The 22,479-nt window shown below is 47.8% G+C and overlaps 3 protein-coding genes across 6 annotated transcripts; all 3 read right to left on the bottom strand.

Moving 5' to 3' along the window:
• Positions 1 to 468: 468 nt before the first annotated feature.
• On the bottom strand, positions 469 to 2,032 carry LOC120894881 (protein PELPK1-like). Its single transcript, XM_040297740.1, has 2 exons — positions 2,018 to 2,032; positions 469 to 1,947 (listed from the first exon to the last, which is right to left on the bottom strand). The coding sequence occupies exons 1-2, from the start codon at positions 2,030 to 2,032 to the stop codon at positions 469 to 471; spliced, it is 1,494 nt and encodes a 497-aa protein (XP_040153674.1).
• A 181-nt stretch (positions 2,033 to 2,213) lies between these two features.
• Positions 2,214 to 21,501, bottom strand: LOC120894879 (sialidase). Of its 4 annotated transcripts, none has more exons than XM_040297732.1 (5): positions 21,342 to 21,501; positions 19,197 to 19,477; positions 5,582 to 5,735; positions 5,392 to 5,513; positions 2,214 to 5,326 (listed from the first exon to the last, which is right to left on the bottom strand). In XM_040297732.1, the coding sequence occupies exons 2-5, from the start codon at positions 19,251 to 19,253 to the stop codon at positions 4,250 to 4,252; spliced, it is 1,410 nt and encodes a 469-aa protein (XP_040153666.1). In that variant the 5' UTR covers positions 19,254 to 19,477; positions 21,342 to 21,501; the 3' UTR covers positions 2,214 to 4,249. The 4 variants fall into 4 exon arrangements, with proteins under 4 accessions (XP_040153666.1, XP_040153667.1, XP_040153669.1 ...); XM_040297733.1 differs by having other exon boundaries at positions 19,197 to 19,474; XM_040297735.1 differs by having other exon boundaries at positions 21,455 to 21,473.
• On the bottom strand, positions 7,351 to 8,551 carry LOC120894880. The gene is made up of 2 exons (XM_040297736.1): positions 7,709 to 8,551; positions 7,351 to 7,621 (listed from the first exon to the last, which is right to left on the bottom strand). The coding sequence occupies exons 1-2, from the start codon at positions 8,298 to 8,300 to the stop codon at positions 7,374 to 7,376; spliced, it is 840 nt and encodes a 279-aa protein (XP_040153670.1). The 5' UTR covers positions 8,301 to 8,551; the 3' UTR covers positions 7,351 to 7,373.
• Positions 21,502 to 22,479: the final 978 nt, after the last annotated feature.

The raw sequence follows: 22,479 nt of genomic DNA, 5'->3' as shown, positions 1-22,479 counted from the left end.
CCTTGGCTTTCAGTGATTTATTGATTTCCCCCCATAGCAGGATAGTCAGTCCTACGCAAGGCGGCACGGTCCATTCGGGGCTTGAACCCATGACGGGCATATTGTTACAGGGGTTTTCAGGGGTTCTCATAGTTGTGGGACACTTCCTTGACTCTTTATTATTGGAAGTGAATTTCATATGACGGAAATTGGACTCTATGGCTCATTGGAAATTCCTATTAGATTTGTCAAACAAGGGTGCTATAGAGTTCAATTCTCGTTACATAAAGCTCATTTCACATATGTAGGAGTAAATCAACTGTCCCACAGCTATGAGACCTCCTGGAAAACTTTGTAAGTCGTACGGGAAGTCGAATATTTTAAATAATTTAAATTCTTTATTTTTATTAAAATCATAATCTTTATTACTAAGACATTTCTTTATTTGCGATTCCAACGCTCCAACCCACAATCTCCACAAATCTCCATTCACCACAACCGACCATCGCTCGGAATCATCATGGCGGGCGTCTCGGGCGGCTTCACCTTTTCCTCCACCGCGTTACAGTCCACCGTGCAGACCACAATCTGGGACAGCTGGCCCTGGGAGTCTTCGGCCGGCACCACCACCACCGTATCATCGTTCGGATTCCACACCTGACGATTCTGCTCCCTGCGGCTGTGCGTGAACTTGAACGACCCACGGCTACCATGCTTGGCGGGCTGCTGGCCACCCTGCTTGGCCTTCAGCACCGGCAGCGGTGCCATCGATTGGACGAGAATTACCTGCGAGTGGGTGGAGAGTACGCGGGGTTGCAGTCGGTCCGAGGAGGACCGCTGGGAGAGTCGCAGATCGACAAGGGCGCCATTGTCCCCGCCGGGTGATTCTTGTTCTAGGCGCACGCGATGCTCGGCGGGCAGACAGTTCGAAGGGACTGCATCGCTTGGGAGGTCTTCTACGAGTGGGGGTGATGGTGGTGGTGGTGGAACTTCTGTGGTTGTGGTTGGTGCAGCCGGGTACACCAGCTCGGGCAGTGCTGGAAGTTGGTTGAAGTTACAATCGCTGCAGCCCACAGACGGTGGGCCATAGCTTGGGACCTCTGGGACGGTGGGGACTTCTGGGACAGTGGGGACCTCTGGGACGGCGGGGACCTCCGGGACAGTAGGGACCTCTGGGACGGGAGGGACATCAAGTAGCACACCCACAAGCTCGTTCAAACTGTACAGTGGCTCTTGGGAAGGAACAGGACCTCCTACGACTGGAACTACCGGTTGCACATCGGTACAGAGTACTGGCGGCGGAGTTACTACTGGTTCCTGGGGCATTGGCAAAGGAACTGGAGGTACTGGAGGTACCGGATATACCAGCTCCGGTAGGGGTGGTAGTTGTGAAAAGACACAGTCAACACCACCCGGGCAGGGTGCTTCGGTTGAGCCAGGAAGTCCGTACACTTCGTGAGGAACTCCCGGTGTTGTTGGTGGCAGCGTTGGAGGTTCCGTCGGTGCTGGAGTCGTCGTGGTTGTTGTTGTTGGAGGTTCCGTAGTTGTCGTCGTCGTTGTTGTGGGAGGTTCCGTAGTTGTCGTGGTGGTGGTGGTGGTGGTCGGAGGCTCGTAATGCGTCGGTGGATAAACGGCCGGCGGGTATGGGAAATCCGCCTGGCGCTTCACGATAGACTTACCCAGGAAGCGCCGCAGCTGCGGATCTTGGTTGCGGACGTACTCCAGCTTCAGGTGTGCCTGCCGGTTGTAGTCGTGCGCCTCCTGGTCCCGGCCGAAGAAGTGATCACCGTTAAAGTCCAGCTTGTCACCCGCCGCATTCTCGATGTGGGTCGTCACCGTGACGGGGTCATCCTTCCCGGCGTAGTGAACGTTCGCCAGCTGCTCCACCGGGGAAGTTGCTGCCGGCCCATCGGCCGTCGCTGTCGCAACGAATGCCCCCACAAGGAGCCAAATGACAAGCAGCATCCTCTGCGGGGAACCCAAGCGAAAAGCTAATTCGAAGTTGTCGAAAACCTTGGGATCTGATGATACCACTTACCATTGCGTGCACCATTCGGGTGCGATTTGATATGGCGCTAGCGCCATTGCATTAGTTTTATACCTTGCCCCTCTCTCCCCGATGCCTGTTGTTTTGGAGGGGCACAGGGTCATCGGATCTTTCTCATCGGGAAACTAGATCCCAGCGCCCTGGGGGATTCTTTTCGTGTCATAAAGACAGCTCAAAAACGTACTGGTAAATCGATCACGCGGTCAGACCGGACTTTATTAAAAACATGTCATGCTCTTCTGCTCCTCATGCTGTTGCTGCTAGTACATCACACGGAAGTTGAGTGTCTTGTATCCGGTAATGTCTTGTTACATACAGTACACAACACACAGCGCGCCCCATCCCCTTGTACGGTGTGAGGTATTTATTGTTTATTAGGGGCGTGTGTGTGTGTGTGTGTGTGAGTGAATGTTCGTACACTAGTAGTCGAGCATAAAATTGGCTGGTTCGATTGTTGTGTTAACATCGGCCCACCGTACATTACCGCCCATGTTGGCTATCGCCGTAGCGCCTACGACGGAACAGTGCGGCATTCTCCGTAACGGAAGTTCATTTCCCATAGCGTAATATTTTGCGTGTGGCTTTTTTTTTGTAAAGCGGAACGGATTCCTTTTTGCATGTTTTCATGTACCAAACAGTCCCACGGTTGTGGGTGAACTAACTGATTAGGCGGGAAGGGGAAATGAAGATCTATTGACGGAGAACAGAAAAGCGGGCCTCTATAATGCGCGCGCGAGCGCGGGCGCATTTCGATTGAGTTCGACGGTGACGCGTTTCGTGGTTTTATTAGCAAAGCGCGAATATTTTAGATGTGTACTTATACTGATAAAATCACTCATTCTGTCTTCTAAACGGTACAGCGAGCTGTTCGGTTCTGCTTACATATGGCAATTAGGGGTTTTTTTTGTATTACTTTGCTGTTGCGTAACTATTTTAAAGCTGTCTTACGCAACGATTGCTGGGAAGAATTGAATTGGGAATTGGATTAAAAAAGGGCCATAAAATAGAGGATATTAATTGGATCATAAGTTAAAACTGAAGCGCTCCCTAACCGTACATTACAGTGCTTATTTGCAAAGGCTCTTACGTGTTTACAACTTTACAACAGCTAGACTTAAAATTATGGCAATTTTTGCACAACAAACGCGGCACTTATCAGTTACGGTTAACGGTAGAATGGGCGTGAGGAGTTTGGAATGGAGGATTACAGAGCTGGTGCGGGTAGAGCAGGACAACAACGACAACATCGACGATCGACAAATTGATGTCTGTTTTAAGCAAATCTGCCCTAAAATACTCCACGAGTGCCATTATCTGATTAATGATCATCTTCCTTTTTTGGACTCACTTTTTTGAAGCAATTTGCCAAAAAGCTTTTGGATTAAACACATCGCTCCGGTTTACCATCGCTACCCACACAGAAATGGCTTAAAATGCTCTACAAAAGTGGACCTTCAGAAGAATTGCGACGAAGGACGCTTTGGACCAAAATCACCCGTCACATTACTCAAACACCTTCCAATTCTGTGCCATTCCGCACGTGATGACATTAATCATCAGCCAAATTAGATCGTGTGTCACACTCACATTCGTCATACGCGTACGTAACTACGAAGCGGAGATCGCAAAAGACGCACGCGACGTTACGGTCGAGATGCCGTACGCCCAGTGGTAACGAATCAATTTCGCTGGAGTTTTTGTTGTTGTACGAGAACTGCAACTTGGAGATCACAAACGAGAGCAGTCTGTAGATAATTCCAATTCCAAGCTGATGGTCAACGTTACGGCAACGTCTGAACGAAGATGCAAAAAAAGAGAGAAGAAGACGAAGAGACAACGTGACTGTGTGTTCAGGTTCGGTGCTTTTCGTAGAGAGCTGATTTGTAAATCCAATCTGAGCTTTGGAGAACTCTCAGATCGGAGCTGCAGGCCAGACATACATTTTAATTCACTTATCATTTATCAACCGGTCGTTGTCATTTTGTCTGCCCCAAGCCCTACTCTGTTCCTCTGTTTCAGTGACTTTTTGAAATCAATGTTAGGCGCTGACGAAGAATGCACCACCATACATCGAAGGCGCACCCTTACTACCCTATCGTCATTCTAAGTAGCTATCCTTCGCTCGTGCGAAGAGTGTGTTAGTGTAGTTACCATCTGGAGAGGGGATGAAATAAATAATGCAGGAAGCAAGGCGTGTGATGAAGGGTTTGAAAGCTAGCAAAGCTACACTACCGGCCGCGGATCATACGGTGTCGCATCGAACCCGACGAAGCGATTGTTCTTCCGATGCACAAAGCCCTTGTTCGGGCCGGTGTTGTAGTACACGACGCGCCGTATGCCGAACGGATCGATGTACCCGAACGAACCGTCCCGCGTGTCGCTGGCCGAGTTGCGCTCTTCGTGGTACTGCCGGGGCAGATAGTACCGGAAGCCATCGTTCGTGACGGACACCCCATCGTACGGGTGGCTTTCGCCGGCACGTCGCACCGGCAGCTCCTGCCCACTCTCGTCGTAGTACCGGCGGACGTGATGGTCGTCGTACGGTTGGTGGGCCGGCGGATCGATCAGATCCCGGTTAAAGCCGATCGATGCCGGGTCGAGCAGATTCGAGCTGCCGGAATCGAGCTGTACGAGCGGTTTTAGGTTCACTGTGGCGCGGGTCGTGCTCTCGATGTACGGGCGGGAGGAGGTGATTAGGATCGGTTCACTCGATGGACGACGGCGTCGTTCCGAGGGGTTAATGGGTCTTCGGCGTCGATGCGGTGGCGTGAAGGTGGTGGCCGCAATGTACCCGCTTGGGTCGACCGCTACCGAGGGATTTCCGTTGTAGATGACGAGCGGTGGAAGGTGAGCTTCGGAACCGTCCCGAAGCGGCGATGGAGTTGAGGAGGGAGCGTAGACAGCGATCGGTGTGGAGGAGAGCTCGTTGCCGATCAGCGGAGTGTACGTTGTCGAGGGGACGTAGATGTCAAGGGAAGGTGGTCGGGACGATACGGATGATGGGTAGTGGCGGTGTGGAGAGGAAGAGGAGGATCCAGGTTGAAGTGACGAACGGTATCCGGGACCGAGTGGTTGGGAGTGTGGTCGGATGAAGACACCATTAAGCGAAGGAGTCGAATGGACGGAAATTGGAGCTGGAGTTGAGGGGATGATGGCGATCGATTGGATGGCGGGTTGGCTGCGGTGCTGGGGCGGTTGTACAGGAGGGGATGCTGGTGGGGCTGGCGGCTCGTAGGAAGGATCCGACGGTACCAAGACGCCCGAATCGGCCGGTTTATTTTTGGCCACCTTAATAGCGTCCTGTCGAAAGAGTTTGGGAACATCAGAAATATTGGATAACCTTTCGGAAGTTTATGTTATCATACCTGTATCGGTCGATTCTGGCCCACGTACACCGTCTTGGACTTCAAGATCCGATAGCCCTTGTGATCTGCGATGTAGTCGTTCTGGCGCAGATAGCCGGAAGCATCAATCCATGCGTCCGTTCCTGCAGATGGGTGGTGCATAAGTACACATGAACTTTGGACGCATACATCACGCAGAAGTTCCACTTACCGATCACCGTGCCATCTTGCAGACGCTTTTCCTTCCGAAACTGACCATTGTCCGTCTGGTACCGGAAGTACCGCTCGGGGCCTTCATCCGTCTGTATGTGGTACTGGTTGCTGTCTGGCGAGCCCCAGGAGGCGTTCGCCCCGTCCAGGTAAACCTGCCGACGCGGAAACAAAAATGAGAAATGAAACAAATTACCAAATATGAAAGCAAAAAAAGCCCCGTTAGAATGTCAAAAGTAATGTGTTCTTGAGAAGAAGGTGCGTCATCGGCAGTCTGGAACACGCCCTGGATTGCAAGTAGGCGTTCCAAAACGGGAAACAGAGCGAGTTCAATGAATCGTAGTGTGGAACGCTCGTTTTTGGTGCACTTTTTGGTTGCCACCGGACATTACTTTTAGGCGGCGCTTTTGGGGAAGGTGATGACCTTCGGGTGGCCAACACTCGAAGGCGGCATTATGAGTTGGCGCAGTCAATCATGTGGCGTTACACTTCAGCTTAAGCTCTCGAAACTGCGCGAGACTGCCCTGAGGGCATCTTGACAGAGAGGTAAAAGGGTGGTCGGAGTCGTAAAGCTGGTGGCCACCTTCGACTTCAGGTAGTCAAATGCGTAGGGAGCGTAGTCCGCACACACACACACTATTTCCAACGATCGTTCTTTGCCGACCTGCCGATGTGGGTGTCTCGATCAGATCAAAGTGTCGACATTCTGAAGCATTCCCACCAACGTCCAGCGACCCACCGGGTGCGCCAGATGCGTGTGTTGGTCATCGTAAATTCTCCCCCGGCCTGCAAGGTGCCCACACCGAAAGTGCGAATGGTATGAACGAACGAACGATCGGTTTATATCGAGTACAGCCGGTTAATGTACGATCTCGACCTGTCTTGGCTCATTTCTTTTTCGCGCGATCATAAAGTGATTGCGTATTGCGCTGGCGGGGAAGGTGGCGGGCGCAAACTGTAACGCTACAGAGCCTCATGCCCGTGTATGGAAGGTTGGTGTGGTTCCATGGCGTCAAACGGAAAGCCTCTGGTTAAATCAATTCAGACGCTTGTCCCGAGTATAGAATCCAAGTCGCGGATGAATATTCACAACGAGTGGATGCTGGTTGCGATGAAGTAATCACCATTACAAGACAAACGGAGGCGAAATCTTGCCGCCCAGAGCACCATTTGTCATCTAATGGAACATTTTTGCCCGCAATTGTCATCGGTTTGGGGCTTGGGGTGCTCTTGACATTGCCAACACGGCGGTGTAACATTCGAATTTGAATAAAGGCGAGGTCGTCGTGGGCATTGAAATTCTCGCGTTTAATGTCTTTTCAGGCACTTGAAAATTGGAGTTTTCAGTCTGTATTACCTAACTAGTTGATTATGCGTTGGACATTACTACTTGTCCCATAACAGCACAGACCCAACTATCGTGCCATGTTAATCGATTATCGTGTGAGCTATTACTTTTGCAACCCAGCAATTGGTGAAAGGTTACACCGATACTGAAACGATCTGGCTCCAACTTTCCACCTCATTTGAATCGACTATATCGTTGCCAATAGTTGATGGCAAGCCACGGGAGAGCCCCCCTAGAAAGTGTCCAGAGTGATCGATCGATGCAAAACGGGTGTTAAACGTCGGCATACCGCCCATGCTATCGTGCTCTCAGGGCCTCCGAATGGGGTGGAAATGATGCAACAAAATGCCACCTCCGTTACGCGATTGGACACGCTTACCCGGCGCGGTCGGCGATGGTATTAAAACATATTTTGCTGCCAATTTTCCAATTTAGAAGGAGCTGTTTATTTCCCACCGAACGTTAGGTTCACATCGTATTTCCCCGTCTCGAACACATCGTACGGCGTGAGATCTTTCGGGATGGGCCAAACGCGGTCCCGGAAGCTGCTGACGTCCGGCAGCCGGCCGTAGAACGATGCGTACTCGGGCACGGTGAACAGACACTTCAGGCCGAGCAGATACTCCAGCACCGCAATGTCCGGCGTGTGCTCTTCGTAGTTTTCGTCCAGATAGAGCGATTTAAAGGCGGATCCTAAAAGGGAGGGTGAACAAGACGTGCAAAAACCATGAAAAACTATTCCAAACACACACTCGATCTCTCTCTCTGAGTTAAACTTGCTTTCATCCAGCTCCTCTTCCCGCACCATCTTGCACAGCTGGTACACCTGCACCAGGAAGGCGTTGATGGTGCCCTGCGTCAGGTTCGGGTCCCGCTGGTCCAGCTCGGTGCGCTTCAGCTCGTTCAGATAGTCCGACACGCGCCAGACGAGCTTGCGGAAGAGCCGCTGGTTGATGTTGTTGTACACCAGCACGACCCGGCTCTCCTCGAACAGGTCGGCCGCCGCCAGCGTGCGCAGATACTCGCCGACCGTTTCCTCCGCACTCTCCACCATGTGCACCGTGTACCCGTCGAAGTTAATCATCAGCCCGAACAGCTTGATCTCGCACACCGTACACTCCTGCAGCTCCTTGATGAGCTTCAGAAAGCGGTCGCGCAGCGTCATCCCCGTCACTTTTGGATGGCGGCCAACGTACACGATACGCTGGAAATAACTCTTCCGCCCCGCGCACAGCATATTGTCCTTGACGTGGTCGGCCAGCGTGCGCCGGTTCTGGAACGAGGGCAGGGCCGCCTCTTCCGTCCTTTCCATAAAGTACGGCAGCGGTTTCTTCTTCTTGTTCGGGCTGTTGCTCGCTGTTGAGTTGGACATTGTGCGGGGTTTGGCGTTTCTTTCGGGGTTTGTCTGCGGGATTTCTTGTGGCAGGACGGAACAGGAACAAGAATTTGTTGCACGTTACAAGCAGAGCACTGTTTTGATTGTGGCCCGGTTGACAGGAACATCAACGCAATAGCGCAAGGCGTGACTATGGCAACAACGCTTTCGATGCGCTCGTTACCATGGAAGACTCGAAGCCTGCTAACAACTGGTGTTGTGCCCAAGCATCGCATTCTTCACCAAATGGGGAAACAGACATGAGGCCCTTCAGCAGAAAGCGGCAAAGCGAGGAAACGTCATTTTCATGCCACTCTTCGTTTATCAACTGTGTCTACCCCTCCGGTCCCTGACGTAACACAAGAAACACATTCCCCACAGGGTTCGTGCGCGGATGGAAGGTCTCAATTAAAGCAGAAATTTTCCACGCGCAACTCCCCTTGTTCCCGTGACTTGTGCAAATGTGTGACAAGGTGTGTGTGGAAGTGCCCGTGGTGCTATAAAATGCAACGAACTTTTAAATCTAACCACTGCCAGCCTCATCTAACTACTGGTCAGATGGGGTTGAGCAGTGGCAGTCGTATGCAGAAGACTCATGGCACTCTCATGGCTTTGCACCCGTCGCACTTTAGGGGGGCTTTTTTTTGGCGCGTGCGAATGCGAACAAACTGCTCAGCATGTGTATGTGGCCATTGTTTTTACTTCTCGCGGGCGTCTCGCTTTCGATCGCCCGGCTAGTACGTGACGCATTTTGGGAAGAAAGAGCCACTGAAGCAGACGGTGTTTGTTGGCGATGAGTTTCACCCTCCCAACGGTGGTTGGTTTTGCATTTCTTTTGCCCTTGAGCATCGTTGGACAGGGGGAGTGTGGTGCTGTTGCACCGGCCGAGAAGGGTAATTCGATTAAAACCATCCATCGAACGAGTGGTTTCACCTTTAACTCGAGTGAACTAGATTGTTTTGGCTTTTTTTTTTGGGGTTTAAATCTGTTTCACCTTCCAGCTGCATTAAGCTCTGGCCGACGGTTGACTTCTCGGTTAAGTACCCTGGGGCGAGGTCAAGATTGCGTTAGGTAGACAGCGTGGAGAGAGAGAAAGGTATGAGGTGTGGATTAAAGAAAGAAATAATTTCATATAATTGGGTATCACATTTCATCCGCAGCAGGCTGTTGGATTATATTTAAGGCGCCTAAAGGTAAACAACACATTTGATTTGTTTCCTTTTTTTATATTGCATTTATAGTTTGAATGAGTTTTGTTGTATTTTTACTAAAATTATTTTTTGTTTTTACTTTTGTTTACGACTCCTCCACTATGCCTCCTGTTATTGTTGTTTTCTAATTAGTATTTGTTTTTCATATCTGATTTCTCAAATGTATGACAATCTTTAATTTAAATAAAAAATTCAAGTTTGAATATTAATTGATTAGTTTGTTTTCTTATCGTTACTTTTGATTATGCTTGATTATTCATGATTAAAAATGAATATTAGTTTTATATACCTATTCCAAAATCTCTTTTGAAGACTTATTGTGCTTAACATTCCTTGGTCATCAATAACTTCATAAAATATGAAATATGCAACATGCTAACGAACTCAAACCCGTTCTAAATCGTCAATATTTCCTAAATATTCCTAAATCGTCAAATTTTGATTCCTAAAGGAGGACTATTCCATTTGTTTATTAAAATCAATCCATTGAAACATTTCACATTTAGGCGCCAATTAAGCTTTACATATTTAAATAAACTTCCAACACGCATCACACATTCCTTTCCAACTCGGCTCAATCAACCGATCCCGAGGTTTGCCACCTGATTGACTGCGAAAAAGGGCCCAATTTCCCGTATCTACTTCCACCAACAGCCGTTGTCTGTACCGTTCCATCGATCGATCGTTTCAAACGCGATGAAGCGATAGAACGGCAAATTGCAGTGCTTCTCCAACTATGGGCGGTTTGCAAAGTGTATGCACAAATACCCCATTAGACCCTTTGCCAAAGAACTGCAAACTGCATGTGCCTCATACATATTCAAGAACCGCCCATTTAGCGTAGGCTCGATGGAGTTGGATTCTTCTTTTTTTTCTTTGGCCCATTTGGTTCCGGAACCGCGTATGGCGCTCAGGTTGAGTGTGAGTGGAGACCCCACCGTAATGTTCGGTGGCGCCCAATTATACTCCCACCGTGCGCAGGAAGCGATTTTTTGCTTTGCGGGATGTGTGTGGAGCTTTGTGCTGCATGCACGATTACATGAGCAGATATTACACACCTATTGGCGTGCGTTGTTAGTGGGTGCACTTTTTTTAGTGAAGCGTCTTCGATGGTGCGTTCTGTTCGCGCTAGTGCAGCGGTGCATCATGCCAACACAGCGCAACCGGTCGCATTGCAGCGAACACCTTTCCTTCCTCGTGGTTAGCGCTAAAGGTTAGCCTTTCTCTCGAGCCTGTTTTTGTTTTGCCACCCCGTTGCAACCATTTGTTGTTGATTTTGTGGGGCTGTGTTAAGAGTGTTTTGGTTTTCACTTTCCTACACTGTCACATAAGCTTTGCAAAAGGTTAGCAGACAACCCGGCGCAGCTACCATCGGGAATGATCTGCGATAAGCCGTCTCCATTTGAATAGTCGCAACCATCAAGCGATCAACACGGCCAACAGCAGGTACACACGGCGTGAGAGCTAGCGGGTGTTTGATAGTGATCGGGAGCCGTACACCAGCACCGGCAACAGAAACCGGAATCGTCATTTAGACATAAAGGTGGAAATGATGAAAAACAAAACGATTCAATCCCGGAAAAATAAGCCCAAGCCAGGAAGTGGAGGAAACGCACTCGGCAGCATGCGCACCCGCTGCGACAGTCAAGTGCAAGTGCATGCTGCACCGGAGCAAACATTGGCAAACATTTATTGTCGCAATACTCGAATCAACTCCGGCGTGTTGGTAGCCGTTTGACAGTGAAAGTTGCCGGTGTGTGTGTGTATGTGCGAAACGATTTATGCGAAACGTGCTCCGAAAATATGGGCAAAAAACGGCGTGCGCAACCTGAACCTGAACCAACGGGTGCGCACAGCACCCTGTTTGGGGGGTGAGGATAGAACCGGATTTTTCGACGCCGTTGATAGCAAAGCAGAGAAGGAGGGGCAGCAGGACAGAGTTCCGGATGTGCTGAGGATATGTGCGCTCCTTTCACCAGTATGTCATCGGTTTTAATGTCAGATTAGCGACCCCTCGGGGCGGGTATGCTAAAAAGCAGAAGGGCAAATACGCGAGCTTTCGCGGTTTACCATCATGAGAAATCTTACGATTCGATTGATTTAAATGCGTGCGAGAGGGTAACCATTGGCATCTCTTTTCGCCTGTTTTAGTGTTTCTGTTTCTGTTTTTCCTCCTCCTTCTTGATGATTACCGCATCGATCGCGATCTTGATTGAGTGCATCGCTTCGGAAGAGTGTATTGCGTGTGTATCCGAAGAGATGATCCGGTTTCTGTCAGTGCGAGTGGGAAAAAAACGATGCAACTCGCTTAATAACCGGTGTGGCAGGGTTGCGCTTCACTTCCGAATGAACGAAATGCTTCCTATTCGCTTGATTCATGTGCGTTGTTAACGGTGCTGTGATCGATAGCGCCTTTAGTGTAGTTGTGAAGCGAGCGGCCCCGTATCATGCTCGTCTGCTGGTCGAATCTCGGTGTAAGTAAGCTTTTCGGATGTACAGGAACAAACTTTTCCTGAGACATAATCGACATTTAGTTAATTCGGTAGCAGAGATAATTGTTGTAAGTTCAAATGTGAATGCATTATAAATTTAAAGAAGTATTAATGTGGCTTTTCATGTTCCTTAAAGGTAACGTCCGATTTTGCGTGTCATTTTCGTCTTTAAGTTTTCAAGCTTAAATGGAATATAGACCGTTCTGATGGTAGTTTTAATTTCTACACAACACAACGGCGACCACCTGATGAAACTTTAATGCACCTTTTCCCCCATTCAACCATGCAAAATTTTCGGGTGAACGTAATTTCGGTCCAATTGCACCCTTTTTTGGCATCTGTCCAGTTTAAAATGCTACCTTCCCCGCGTTCCTTTCTGCGCAACCTTTCAATTTAAAGGCTCGACTAGTGGACTAGTTCGTTTTTAAAAACCTGTATCGTTTTCGGCTGCCAAAAAAAAATCTCTGAAATCTTTCGTCCACAAAACCAATCCTTTCTCTTTGCCAGCCAGTGCCAGAAGGAATGGTGCCAGAAGGGATGGTGCGCTGACCATTGGACAATTGGGTGTGTGGTTCAGGTTCGATCACAGGTTTGCAGCTCCCTGATTTAAGGGGGTGTCTCGTCATGATGATGGTGATGGGTGATGATTGCACCCATTTTCGCAAATCATTTGGCCGTGATGTATTGGAATTCGCTCGCTCCGTTCGTTCGTTTTGAATGAAGCTTAAAGCGAGTGTTAAAATCACGATAGCATTCATTTCGCGTAATCAGATCAAGGCCGCAACACACGCCGTCGGGCGGACGGTTGTTCCGGTGCGCAATGTAGCTCACACAACAGCTCAGACAAACGTTCAAATTGCGCGGGTTGGGCAGTCAGTCCGCGCGATCGATTGTGTACGATGGGTCCTACACAAAAAAAGGTCACAACTTCGGCTGGACCCCGAGGTCTGACTTTGACTTTGACTCGACAGGCGCACGCGATATTCAGCCCGTGCGGGAGTGTAAATTGGTAAAGAAATGGGTGAGACCGGTCTGTGCTTTGATTGTTCCAATTTTGGGGAGCTGGGATTAAATGTGGATCAGTTTGGATTATAGGTTGGCGGTATTAAAAGGTACGTACACTTGACACCAGCGATCGAAGTGTTGAAGATAATCCCGGTCCAGTTTTGGAGCGACCAATGCCACAGCTTATTAGCATTTAATTAGAATAAAATCCTTGAGCTCTGTTGTGTCTTTCGATTTGCAATTATAGTCGAAAAAACAATTGCTGCTTATTTTACACGCATTTGCATTAAATTAATCCTCGCTCAATCGCCCCTTTTTGGCGCGGATTATTCAACCAGAAATGTGTGTCATGCGGCAAACCCGCCTAATAGAATTGTAGCAACATCTGTCTCGACATAGATCACTGTCGCTTTTAACATGATGCCGAACATGCAGCATCGTCTGCCCGCTCACAGTGGCTTCCGTTTTGTAACGCTGCAAACGATGAAGAAGAGCTCACGTTCACACGCAACGGAAGCTGGCGTAAAAGAAATGGATCGCGAAAGCATGAGCAACATAACTGACAAAAAAGGCGCATCATCAACCACAATTCCCAAAAGCGAATGTCGGGAGAATGGCGAACAACGAGATCGGAGCGAAAACAACGCCACCACCAACCATCGTCATCGTCATCAGCATTGGCGGGAATCACCCTCGTCGTCATACTTTTTTTTGAGGGGAACATTACGTCATACTGGATGGGAGGATGGGGCGAGAGGAAGAGTTGTTTGGGTGGTTTGAAGGAAGCAAGCAAGAGAAAAAAAACTGGACCAAACACGACCGCGCACGCCACGGCGCAGAAAACGAGAGCGAACCGAGATCGGTTCGCGCGCGAGGATCGTGTCGGTGAGCACATAACGACGGGCTCCGCAAATCAAGCGTCGGAAACATAAACAAGAAACGACTTACTAGGGGACACTAAAGGGCAGGGGAATGGGAATCAAATGGAACCTTTGTCACAGCCCGAGATCAACCCCTAGTTTCGCGGACTGTTGCCGGCGATGATCGTGCGGGATGGCGAATTTCGCGTTTGGGTGTTCAATGGCGTATGCTGGATTATGAGTTTGACGGGTGCCCTATCTTATGCAAACTCCCCCCGGTGTCCTGCCGATTACCGTGAACGTGTTCCCTTCGTAACGAACCCTTCGCTTTCGGTACCTTACCGCACAAATCGAACCGACGACCGCCGGGTTCGTCGCTTGTGTGTGCTGTTTTGAAGCATCGAAATTGTTCGTTCCGTGTGCAAAAAATTTGAACGAGAAAGCAAGCGAGTGCGCGAACGTAAAACAACGCGTTCGGGAGGGCTCCCGCGTTGGAAGCCCGCGAGTTTGGTGGTGCGAAAGCGAAAGGCATGGTCGAATGATGAATGGGGTGTTTTTGTTTTTTGTACCTTTTGCCCCGAGCGAGCGAGCAAGCGAGCGCACGCGTGCACACGATTATTCTTCGCGGTGGATGGATGGGTCGGAAGAATTTGCAACGGAAAAGCGCGCACAAGCAAACAGCAAAATAAATAAATAAAATTCACTCCAGCCAATTCGCGGGGTGTTCAACGTGATCGGCCTTGATTGCAACTGATCGCGCAGATGGCACCTGGTGGTGTGGCGATTAAAATAATGCGTACATTATTGGAAGTTTGCTTTAGGAGAGCGCAAATTGTAAACAACAAAAAAGTGCCTTCCTCCGTGTCCATCAGTTGCAGAGTGGGGGAAAAACAAAATAATTGGAAATGACGATTGCGTAAGGTGCGGCCCGAAAGATTTGTCTAATCAAACGATGACCTCGCCACCATAATTACCATTCACGGCAAATGGTCAACAACAAGCGAGTGACAATGGCAATGTGTCACGGTCTTGCACGGTGGTGCAGCGAGAACAATCATGGTTTTGACCCATACGAAGGTTTGCCGATGCCGGCCAAAAGGGTAAAAGGGCGCTTGGGAAAACGGCTGGGAGCTTCTAAACATTTTATGCAAAGTCGCATTGTTTCTTGTTTTTTCGCGGGCACCAACGATAACAACGAGCGTCTAGCGGAAGGTGGAAACACCCATTCGGTGCAGTATTAAGTTCAAGGTGGCCATGAAATGTGTTTTAATGGTGATTTTGTTGAGCAGCTTCCACCCTTTTTGAGTGGAAAGGAAAATGGATTTTTTTATACTTTTGAATTGATTCGCCACAAGGGAAACAAATTCACTTTATGTAATGTCCATCGCTGTGAAATGTTTGCTTAATGATGCACGATTTTCAACAGTAAATGGGTTTCCCCACCCGATGGAAGGGGAAAACAAAACGGGTGGAAAATTCGAGTTCCGGTGCCCTCAGGCTATTAATTGCGAACGAATTGCTTCAAGTGACGCGAATAAAATTGCGCTTTTAGGAAGAATTTGGAAGCCAAAACTTGTGACAAGATAGGAAGCGATTGCTTTTTGGTTGTGTTTGTCCCATTTGGGCATTTGAAAGCTTGACAAAAAGGAATTAAATGTTAATCCAAAGATGTAAAATTACTTGCAAGAAACTCTCTTCATGTGACCTTTTAACCAACTGCAACGAAACACGAATTGCGACCATCTATCTCGTGCTGGAAAGTGAAAGATGGTGGTGTGGTTTATGCAACGGGATCACTCTCCATCCGTATATGGGCCAAAAGAGGTGCACACACACACATAAACACGTTCCGATTCTTCAAGAATCGAAAGCCCTATTCGCATCAAGCCGCCACGGCCACGGCAGGAGTTTTGGCATCAGTGAAAACTGTCACGGGCGTTCCGTGGGCTTATGTCTGATTCACACCGACATTTCGGAGGGGGCGGAAAAGGGAAGTAGAGGGAGTTTTATGGCTACTGATGGTGAAAAAATTGTGAAAAAACAGTGAACCAGTTCTTGCAGCTTCGTGTCGTTCCGTCCGCTAGGCGTCATGTAAGAAAACGTGACCGCAAACGTGCGCGATCTGCTTGCAGCGGACTGTTTCGGGCAGCCCTTTCGAGTTGGGTTTTGCGGCACGAGCGCCCCAAAAAGAAGGCAACATTTTGGGTCAAATATAGTGATTTTTTTGTTGTTAAATGTGTTATTTATGCTTTGAAAAAGTATATAAATTAATTCGGTCCAAAGATACGATCACAATACGACAGGGAAAGTACATTTAATCGCTTTTTAAACATGGCAAGGTTTAAGAAGGGCTGCTTTCATGTTTGCTGAAATGATGTTAATTATTGTCACGATCGTTTTCTTTCTAGGTCACAGAATTTAAGCGTCCTTATTAGCGAACAAAACTGCACCGTTTTTAAGAGCATTTTCTCTAGCTTCTCGGAGAATGGAAGAAAAAATCGTACCACACTGCTAAATTGCACCTTTCATGATGTACATTAATTATGATAATCGATCCTTTCCTTTCTATCGATCGCTGATCTCCTTTCTAAGCGCGGCAGTTTTGTTACAAAGACTGCAGAACTAAGGGAGGCTCAATATAGGTAATGGTAATCTGTTGTTGCAGCATAAAAGGGCGGAATGCTTTTGTCGTGTGTCAAAGGAAATTGATCCCCGGGTGAAACGGTTCAAACGGAAAGCGCAAGGGAGGGGAATATTAAGCCCTAATTTGCGGTACAATCGATCGTGATTGTGCTGCTTTGATGCTTTGTTGTTTGCTGTGTGTCCGTCCGTGTTTCGCAAAAATGGATTGAGTGGGTTATTGATATAGCAATTTGAAAATATTCTTAGTTTTGATATATAATGCTTACAATAATGCTTTCTCGTTTGTGTCATAAAGTAATTTACTCAACGTGTGCTAAATTTAAAACAAGATCGAACTAATCGAACCTAATCCCCTTCTAGGTTCAATCATCACCTTACGCTTGCCTGGTTTGTCGTTTGCCAGCTTGTTGACTGTACTGTTGCAGGCGTGGGTTAAACTAATTTGGTCGTGTAATTCATTTGTCAGAGTCACACAGATACACACACACACAGCCTTTCGTACGCCTTTGGTGCAAACTATGCTCTCTGTGCGTCAAGCAACAGCCAAAGTCAAGGAGGCAGCCGATCGATCGATCACTGGCATAAGAAATCATGTTTTCTGATCTGGTTTCTGATCGAAACGCCCGCCCGCCCGCCTGTTTTGGGTGGGAAAACATATTTTGTGATGAAGCAATACACACCAAATCGCTCTGCTCCGGGGGCAACTGTGGGTGCAGCAGAACATTGAACATTGAAATGGGAAATGATTTTTATCGAGTGCTTAACAGTTGCAAGAATGCGGCGCGTTATTGCATCAAAACAGAATCGAGCTCAATCAAACCATTAGGAGATAGAATGTTATGATTTGTGCAAAATGAAGCAACAAAAAATGACCCAAATATCCTCCCATCGGTGGCTCCCTTTGAGCCTAGTTTTTGTTTTTATTTTTAAATTGATTTACTGCTTCCGGTTTTGGTGATCCAAACCTTTGATTAGCAACCTTCCGTAGTGGGCGAAAAGTGAACACAAAAACTCACAGTTTAACCGGAGGCACTTATGGGCCGTTCCGGTTGCACTGGGGCGTTGGCAATCAGAGTATACGAGCGAGAGCTGCACGACACAAATATCCCCTGCGCTTTAATCGGTCTGTTGATCATCATTAGCAAATATTTGGGATGCCCTTGAAGATAGGAAATGGTTCGAATTGTGTTTTATTATCATGTGGGCGCAAGACCGCAATGATACGGCGGGCAAGAGAAGGCTCGATTTCTAAGCGAATTCTTCCGAGCGCGCCTGTGCGTGCTTACAAGAGCAACGGAACGAACGCAGTTTAGAAACCTCGTCCGGTGAGTGATTGGTTGAACACGAGACGATTGCATCATGAAAAGAAGCGGTCCGATCATTGCTGGATGGATTGATTTTTTCACTTCTTCTGTGTCATCTGAAGTGGCTGCAACGAAGCGTTTAAATCGATCAGCATGAGAGGACTGATGATGATATGCGCATTTGCTCATCATGTGTGTGTGTGGTGACTGACGGGGCTAGAGGGCGAAAGGGTCGACTGTCGCAAGTGAAAAGGTTAATCTCCTCTGCGAACGCTTTCATTGGACTAGATTTGATTGGGAAAGGTCTGCCGTAGCCCGTGCGGTACTATTAATGTTAGCTTTGAAGTAATCCATCTTCATGTGCTTCGTGGGTACTTTTGGGGAGGGAGCTGCAGATGCTGGACTAGAGCATAGAGGATCCACATTTGTCAAGAGATTTGATTTCATGGTTGCCGTATAGGTTGAAAGCTTTCTTGCATTGAGCACGCTGTTCAATTGAAAATTAAATCTACGCAACCCGATTTAATTTAACGAAAATAACTGGGGATATAAAATGTACGTAACATCATACTTGAATCGGAATATAGTAAAAATCTGTAGCTATTAAATATGCTACTATTTTGTGGTACATTTTAGGAGCATTGCAAATAAACCAAGTGCATAAAGTTAGGGAATTTAGTGTTCAAATCCTACTAATAAAATAAAATGAATATATTGTTAGGCTTCTGATCCCCAAATTGCATGATTTGTAACGAAAAATCAATAAATAGCAACGATTGCAATGCTCGTATGAGTCAACTTGTCTCCCCAAAACTGACTCACCGCGTCTTAGTTGCAATGTAAGGACTTCATTGCCCACTCCAACCTGCGTCTCGGAATCAATTTGTGCCAGTAATTTAGCAACGTGACTATCACGAGCCAAGCATTCTCCTCCCCACCAACCAACGCGATCATGATGATGATGATTACAAATTAATTGTGAAGGCCCGTATCCATGACACTAATTACATGCCGTGCCTTTGAAGAGCGATCGAAAGGAAAAGGGTTTGGTTTGTTTTATGAGATATTAAGCTACCGTATTATGAGTTTCCGTTATTTTTGTGAATCAAAAGAAGAAATTTCTGTGTTGGGAAGGAAAAACAAAGGTTTTAGAATGGTCAAGGCATTGCCTTTTTTAAGAAATTATCCAAAGCACACGAGTTGAATCCCCTGTAATCATATTTGCATTTGCTTAATTTGCCTAATCAAACCTAATCGATCGTGATTGCAGGCGATCAAGCAAACGCGTTAAAAGAACCATAACAAAACGCCATTTCGCCAGTTCGTTCACATGCACCATGTGCATGCACCCTCCTCTTCATCCTTCCCATTGACTTACCAGATGCAATCCAAACAGAAGCAGGAAAATGTTGCCCATATTTTCGGTCGACTTCATTTTGATATGTAGGGTGCGCTGTGCAAGCGCTTTCCCTGTGCCTGGTGTCGGAGTAGTGTGTATCCGCCCCAAACTGCAGTTCCGGTGCACCGATCAGCAGGATGATGTCTTTTTTTTTACGTCGCTCTCACTGTGCTCCCGTCGATTCCCAACCTTCCGCCTAGTCACTTGCACTAACCGTCGGCGCTTAGCCGTACACACGCCTGGTTTTATTTCTGCTGCTGCTGTGGTGAGTAATGGGTAATTAAAAGTGCAAATCAATCAACACCGTCATCGGACGTCTTAACTAGAGGTGTGCTCTGTGGACTCCGCACCAACGACTGCGATCCGACTCTGGGAATTGTTAATCCGATTCTAACTTCGGCAAACTAGGATTCATTAGTTCTGCCTGGAGTCTGAGTCACCCGGAGTTGGAGTCGTCCATAATCAGAGTCGTCCGGAAATCGGAGACGTTCGGAGTAGGAGTCGGTTGGAGAAATTTCATTTTATGTTTTTTTTCTCTTTTTCACTTTGTACCTGAACTTCTTAGACAGTCCTTTTCATTCTAGCAATAAGGGCTTGAGTCGACCGGAGGTAGCAGAAGTAAGAGTTGGAATCAGATATAAAATTCCAGACGTTTTGGACCATCTCCAGCCGACTCCAGACGACTTCTGACGACTCCGGTCGACTCCGGATGACTCTGGGCGACTCAAAATGACTCCTAACAACTACAGACAACTCCGGACAACTCTGACTTAGCACAACTCCAACTCTAGACAACTCCAACCCCGTATGACTCCAACTCCGGATGACTCCGGATGGATCTGGACAACTTCGGATGACTCTGGACGACTTCGAATGACTCCGAATGACTCAAGGCGATTCCGGATAGCTCCAGATGATTACAAAACGGCTCCAGATTATACTGGGCGGAGTCGGATCTTCCTTCCGGAGTCGGTTTCGAAATTTTCGGATTCGGATCGGAGTCGACTCCTAATTTTTGCCAACTTAACCCAACACTAGTCTTAGCCCCCATGTGTATCGGTGCGTTGTTTCACTGTTCGTTTGCGTTCACGCCAAAAAGCAGTAGTAGTCGGGTTCGTTGCGTTCCACGCGCGCAACTCTTAAATGTTACTAATTTTGCTCTGTCATCGATCACAACCGTTTGCCACCTCGTTGAGCAGCACCACGCCCCTCTCTTTACTTAAGGAGAGACTGAGTAAAAAAAACACGTAAAACATAATAATAATAAAGAAACTAGCAACAAAAATTCACTCCATCGCGCCCGCCGTTCGCACGATCGTGAGCGTGATATCAATTTGATTCTTCGCGTTCATTCACTTTCGCCCGGCGCTCCTGGAGGAGGAGGGGGTTGCTGCATAAAATAAAACAACAAAAATGCACCGACAAACATCCAGCCCATGGGTGTAGCGGACTTAAAGCATCACCATTTTCATCCACCGTTATACTGTCCCCACCGAAGTGTGCTTTTACGACATTTTCATAACCGATGCGACCGGCAGGTGTGTGTGTGTGTCTGTGTGGTTGCCATCGTTGAGTGTAGTTCTTGTTTTACCCCGTCTGCGGAATAATTAGCTCACATAACCGCCGGTTCAATAAAGTTTGTGTCTATGCGGGGCTGTTTGTGCGGGCATTCGCTCCAGGCGCCGGAAAGTAAGAGTTACCCATCGGCGGCGGTGACTGTTTAGGCTGATTAGATGCCCGACCGACCGGCCGAGGCTTCGGGGTGTGCTCCGAATAATATTCTTACATCACTCAACCCAAGCGTCTTGCCGCACTTTTCCATAAGTCTACTCCCCCCCCTGCAAGCCACCCAAAAGCTCACACCGAATCACTCGCATCACTTCCCGTCCCGATCAACCCGAAGATGCTGTGATGTGATCGCTTCCGACGTCGTCCGTTACTACTTGTTATCTTCATTAGCGAACAACTCCCCACATACACACAAACACACGAGAGTGGGTCGGTTGGTGTTTACTATTTGCACTTTTCTTTCACTTCCACTTCATCGAACAGCTTATGTGCACTACTTTTTTTTAATAACACTTCCACATGGCCACCCACACCACCCACACGAAAAATCCGTACCGTTTCGTTTCTTTCCGGCTATGGGTGCAATTTTTCAATTTTCTTCGCCACCCAACACCGCCCTGAACTGTGCGAGCGCGACCACACTGGAAAACGTAACCCGTGTACCGTACCGAGTGCTGGCCAAAGCAACACTGACCCACGAGCGCTGGGGTTGTAGCTTTTCCTCCCGTAAACCGATTTCGCGCTACACGCGCTCGCTCGTCGGTTGGGGCCCACGTCGTCGTCGTCGTCGTCGTCGTCGGTGGCGGCAGTTTTTGCTGAAGCAGTCGCCACCCGTTCGGAGTGCTGGCTCGAGCGTACGGAAACCGCTCACGAAAGGTACAGTGTGCACAGAGTTTTGCACCACGGGGAATGCACTGAGAGAATGAGTGGCTCTACTAAATGGAATTAGTCTGTTACGGTGTGGTAACTCACTGCGAATTGGGGTTTTTGGAAGCGAAACAAAGCGTTAAATTTGTAAACTACTCAAATAGAGCAGCTTTTTTTGGGAAAGAGATTTGGGAATAAACAATTAAAAAAAAAGATGTAGTGTGTAGGAGGAACCAGACAAAGTACTTCTGTGTGTGTGTGTGAGAACTGGTACTTCCAAAATGATTGATTGGCTTCCTGGTTGGTGCCAAAACCATCAGTTGTGCCGTTCTTACTTTGCAAAAAGGTAACGGGCAGTACAGAAGGGTTATGGCTTTGGTGCGTTGGTGTTGAACGCATTACACTGTTTTGTTGTGCGCAGAAAAAAGGTACCGATTTAAAGCGACAAGCCAAAGATGCAGTGCAGGAAGTGTGGTACGTTTGGCAAGCAAAAGGTGGAGATCAAAAGAACGGTTCGGTTGTTCGGAATACATTACATTAACGAACACTTGTTAACAATAGGTGGCTTTTTTATTGGTTGTTAATGATTGCAAACAATTCAGAATTGTATGCATTGGAAATAATACCTTTAAGGGCCCAAAGTAAGTTGTACCAAGCATTGCAAACAAGGACTTTCTTAGATAAGTGATGCTCGTTAGTTGCTGTCCTTAGATTTATGCATTTATTTTCCTCTCCTCGTGGACAAGCGAAATGCAATTAAAATGTACATCGAGAGGAATGCTTCTACCAGCAAGACAGCCGCGATAAGCGAGCTACACTAGACACA

This window comes from Anopheles arabiensis, chromosome 2, assembly GCF_016920715.1.
Source record: "Anopheles arabiensis isolate DONGOLA chromosome 2, AaraD3, whole genome shotgun sequence".
Lineage (NCBI taxonomy): Eukaryota > Metazoa > Arthropoda > Insecta > Diptera > Culicidae > Anopheles > Anopheles arabiensis.
The sequence above is the reverse complement of the archived record's forward strand: the minus strand, read 5'-3'. Positions and strand labels throughout refer to the sequence as shown.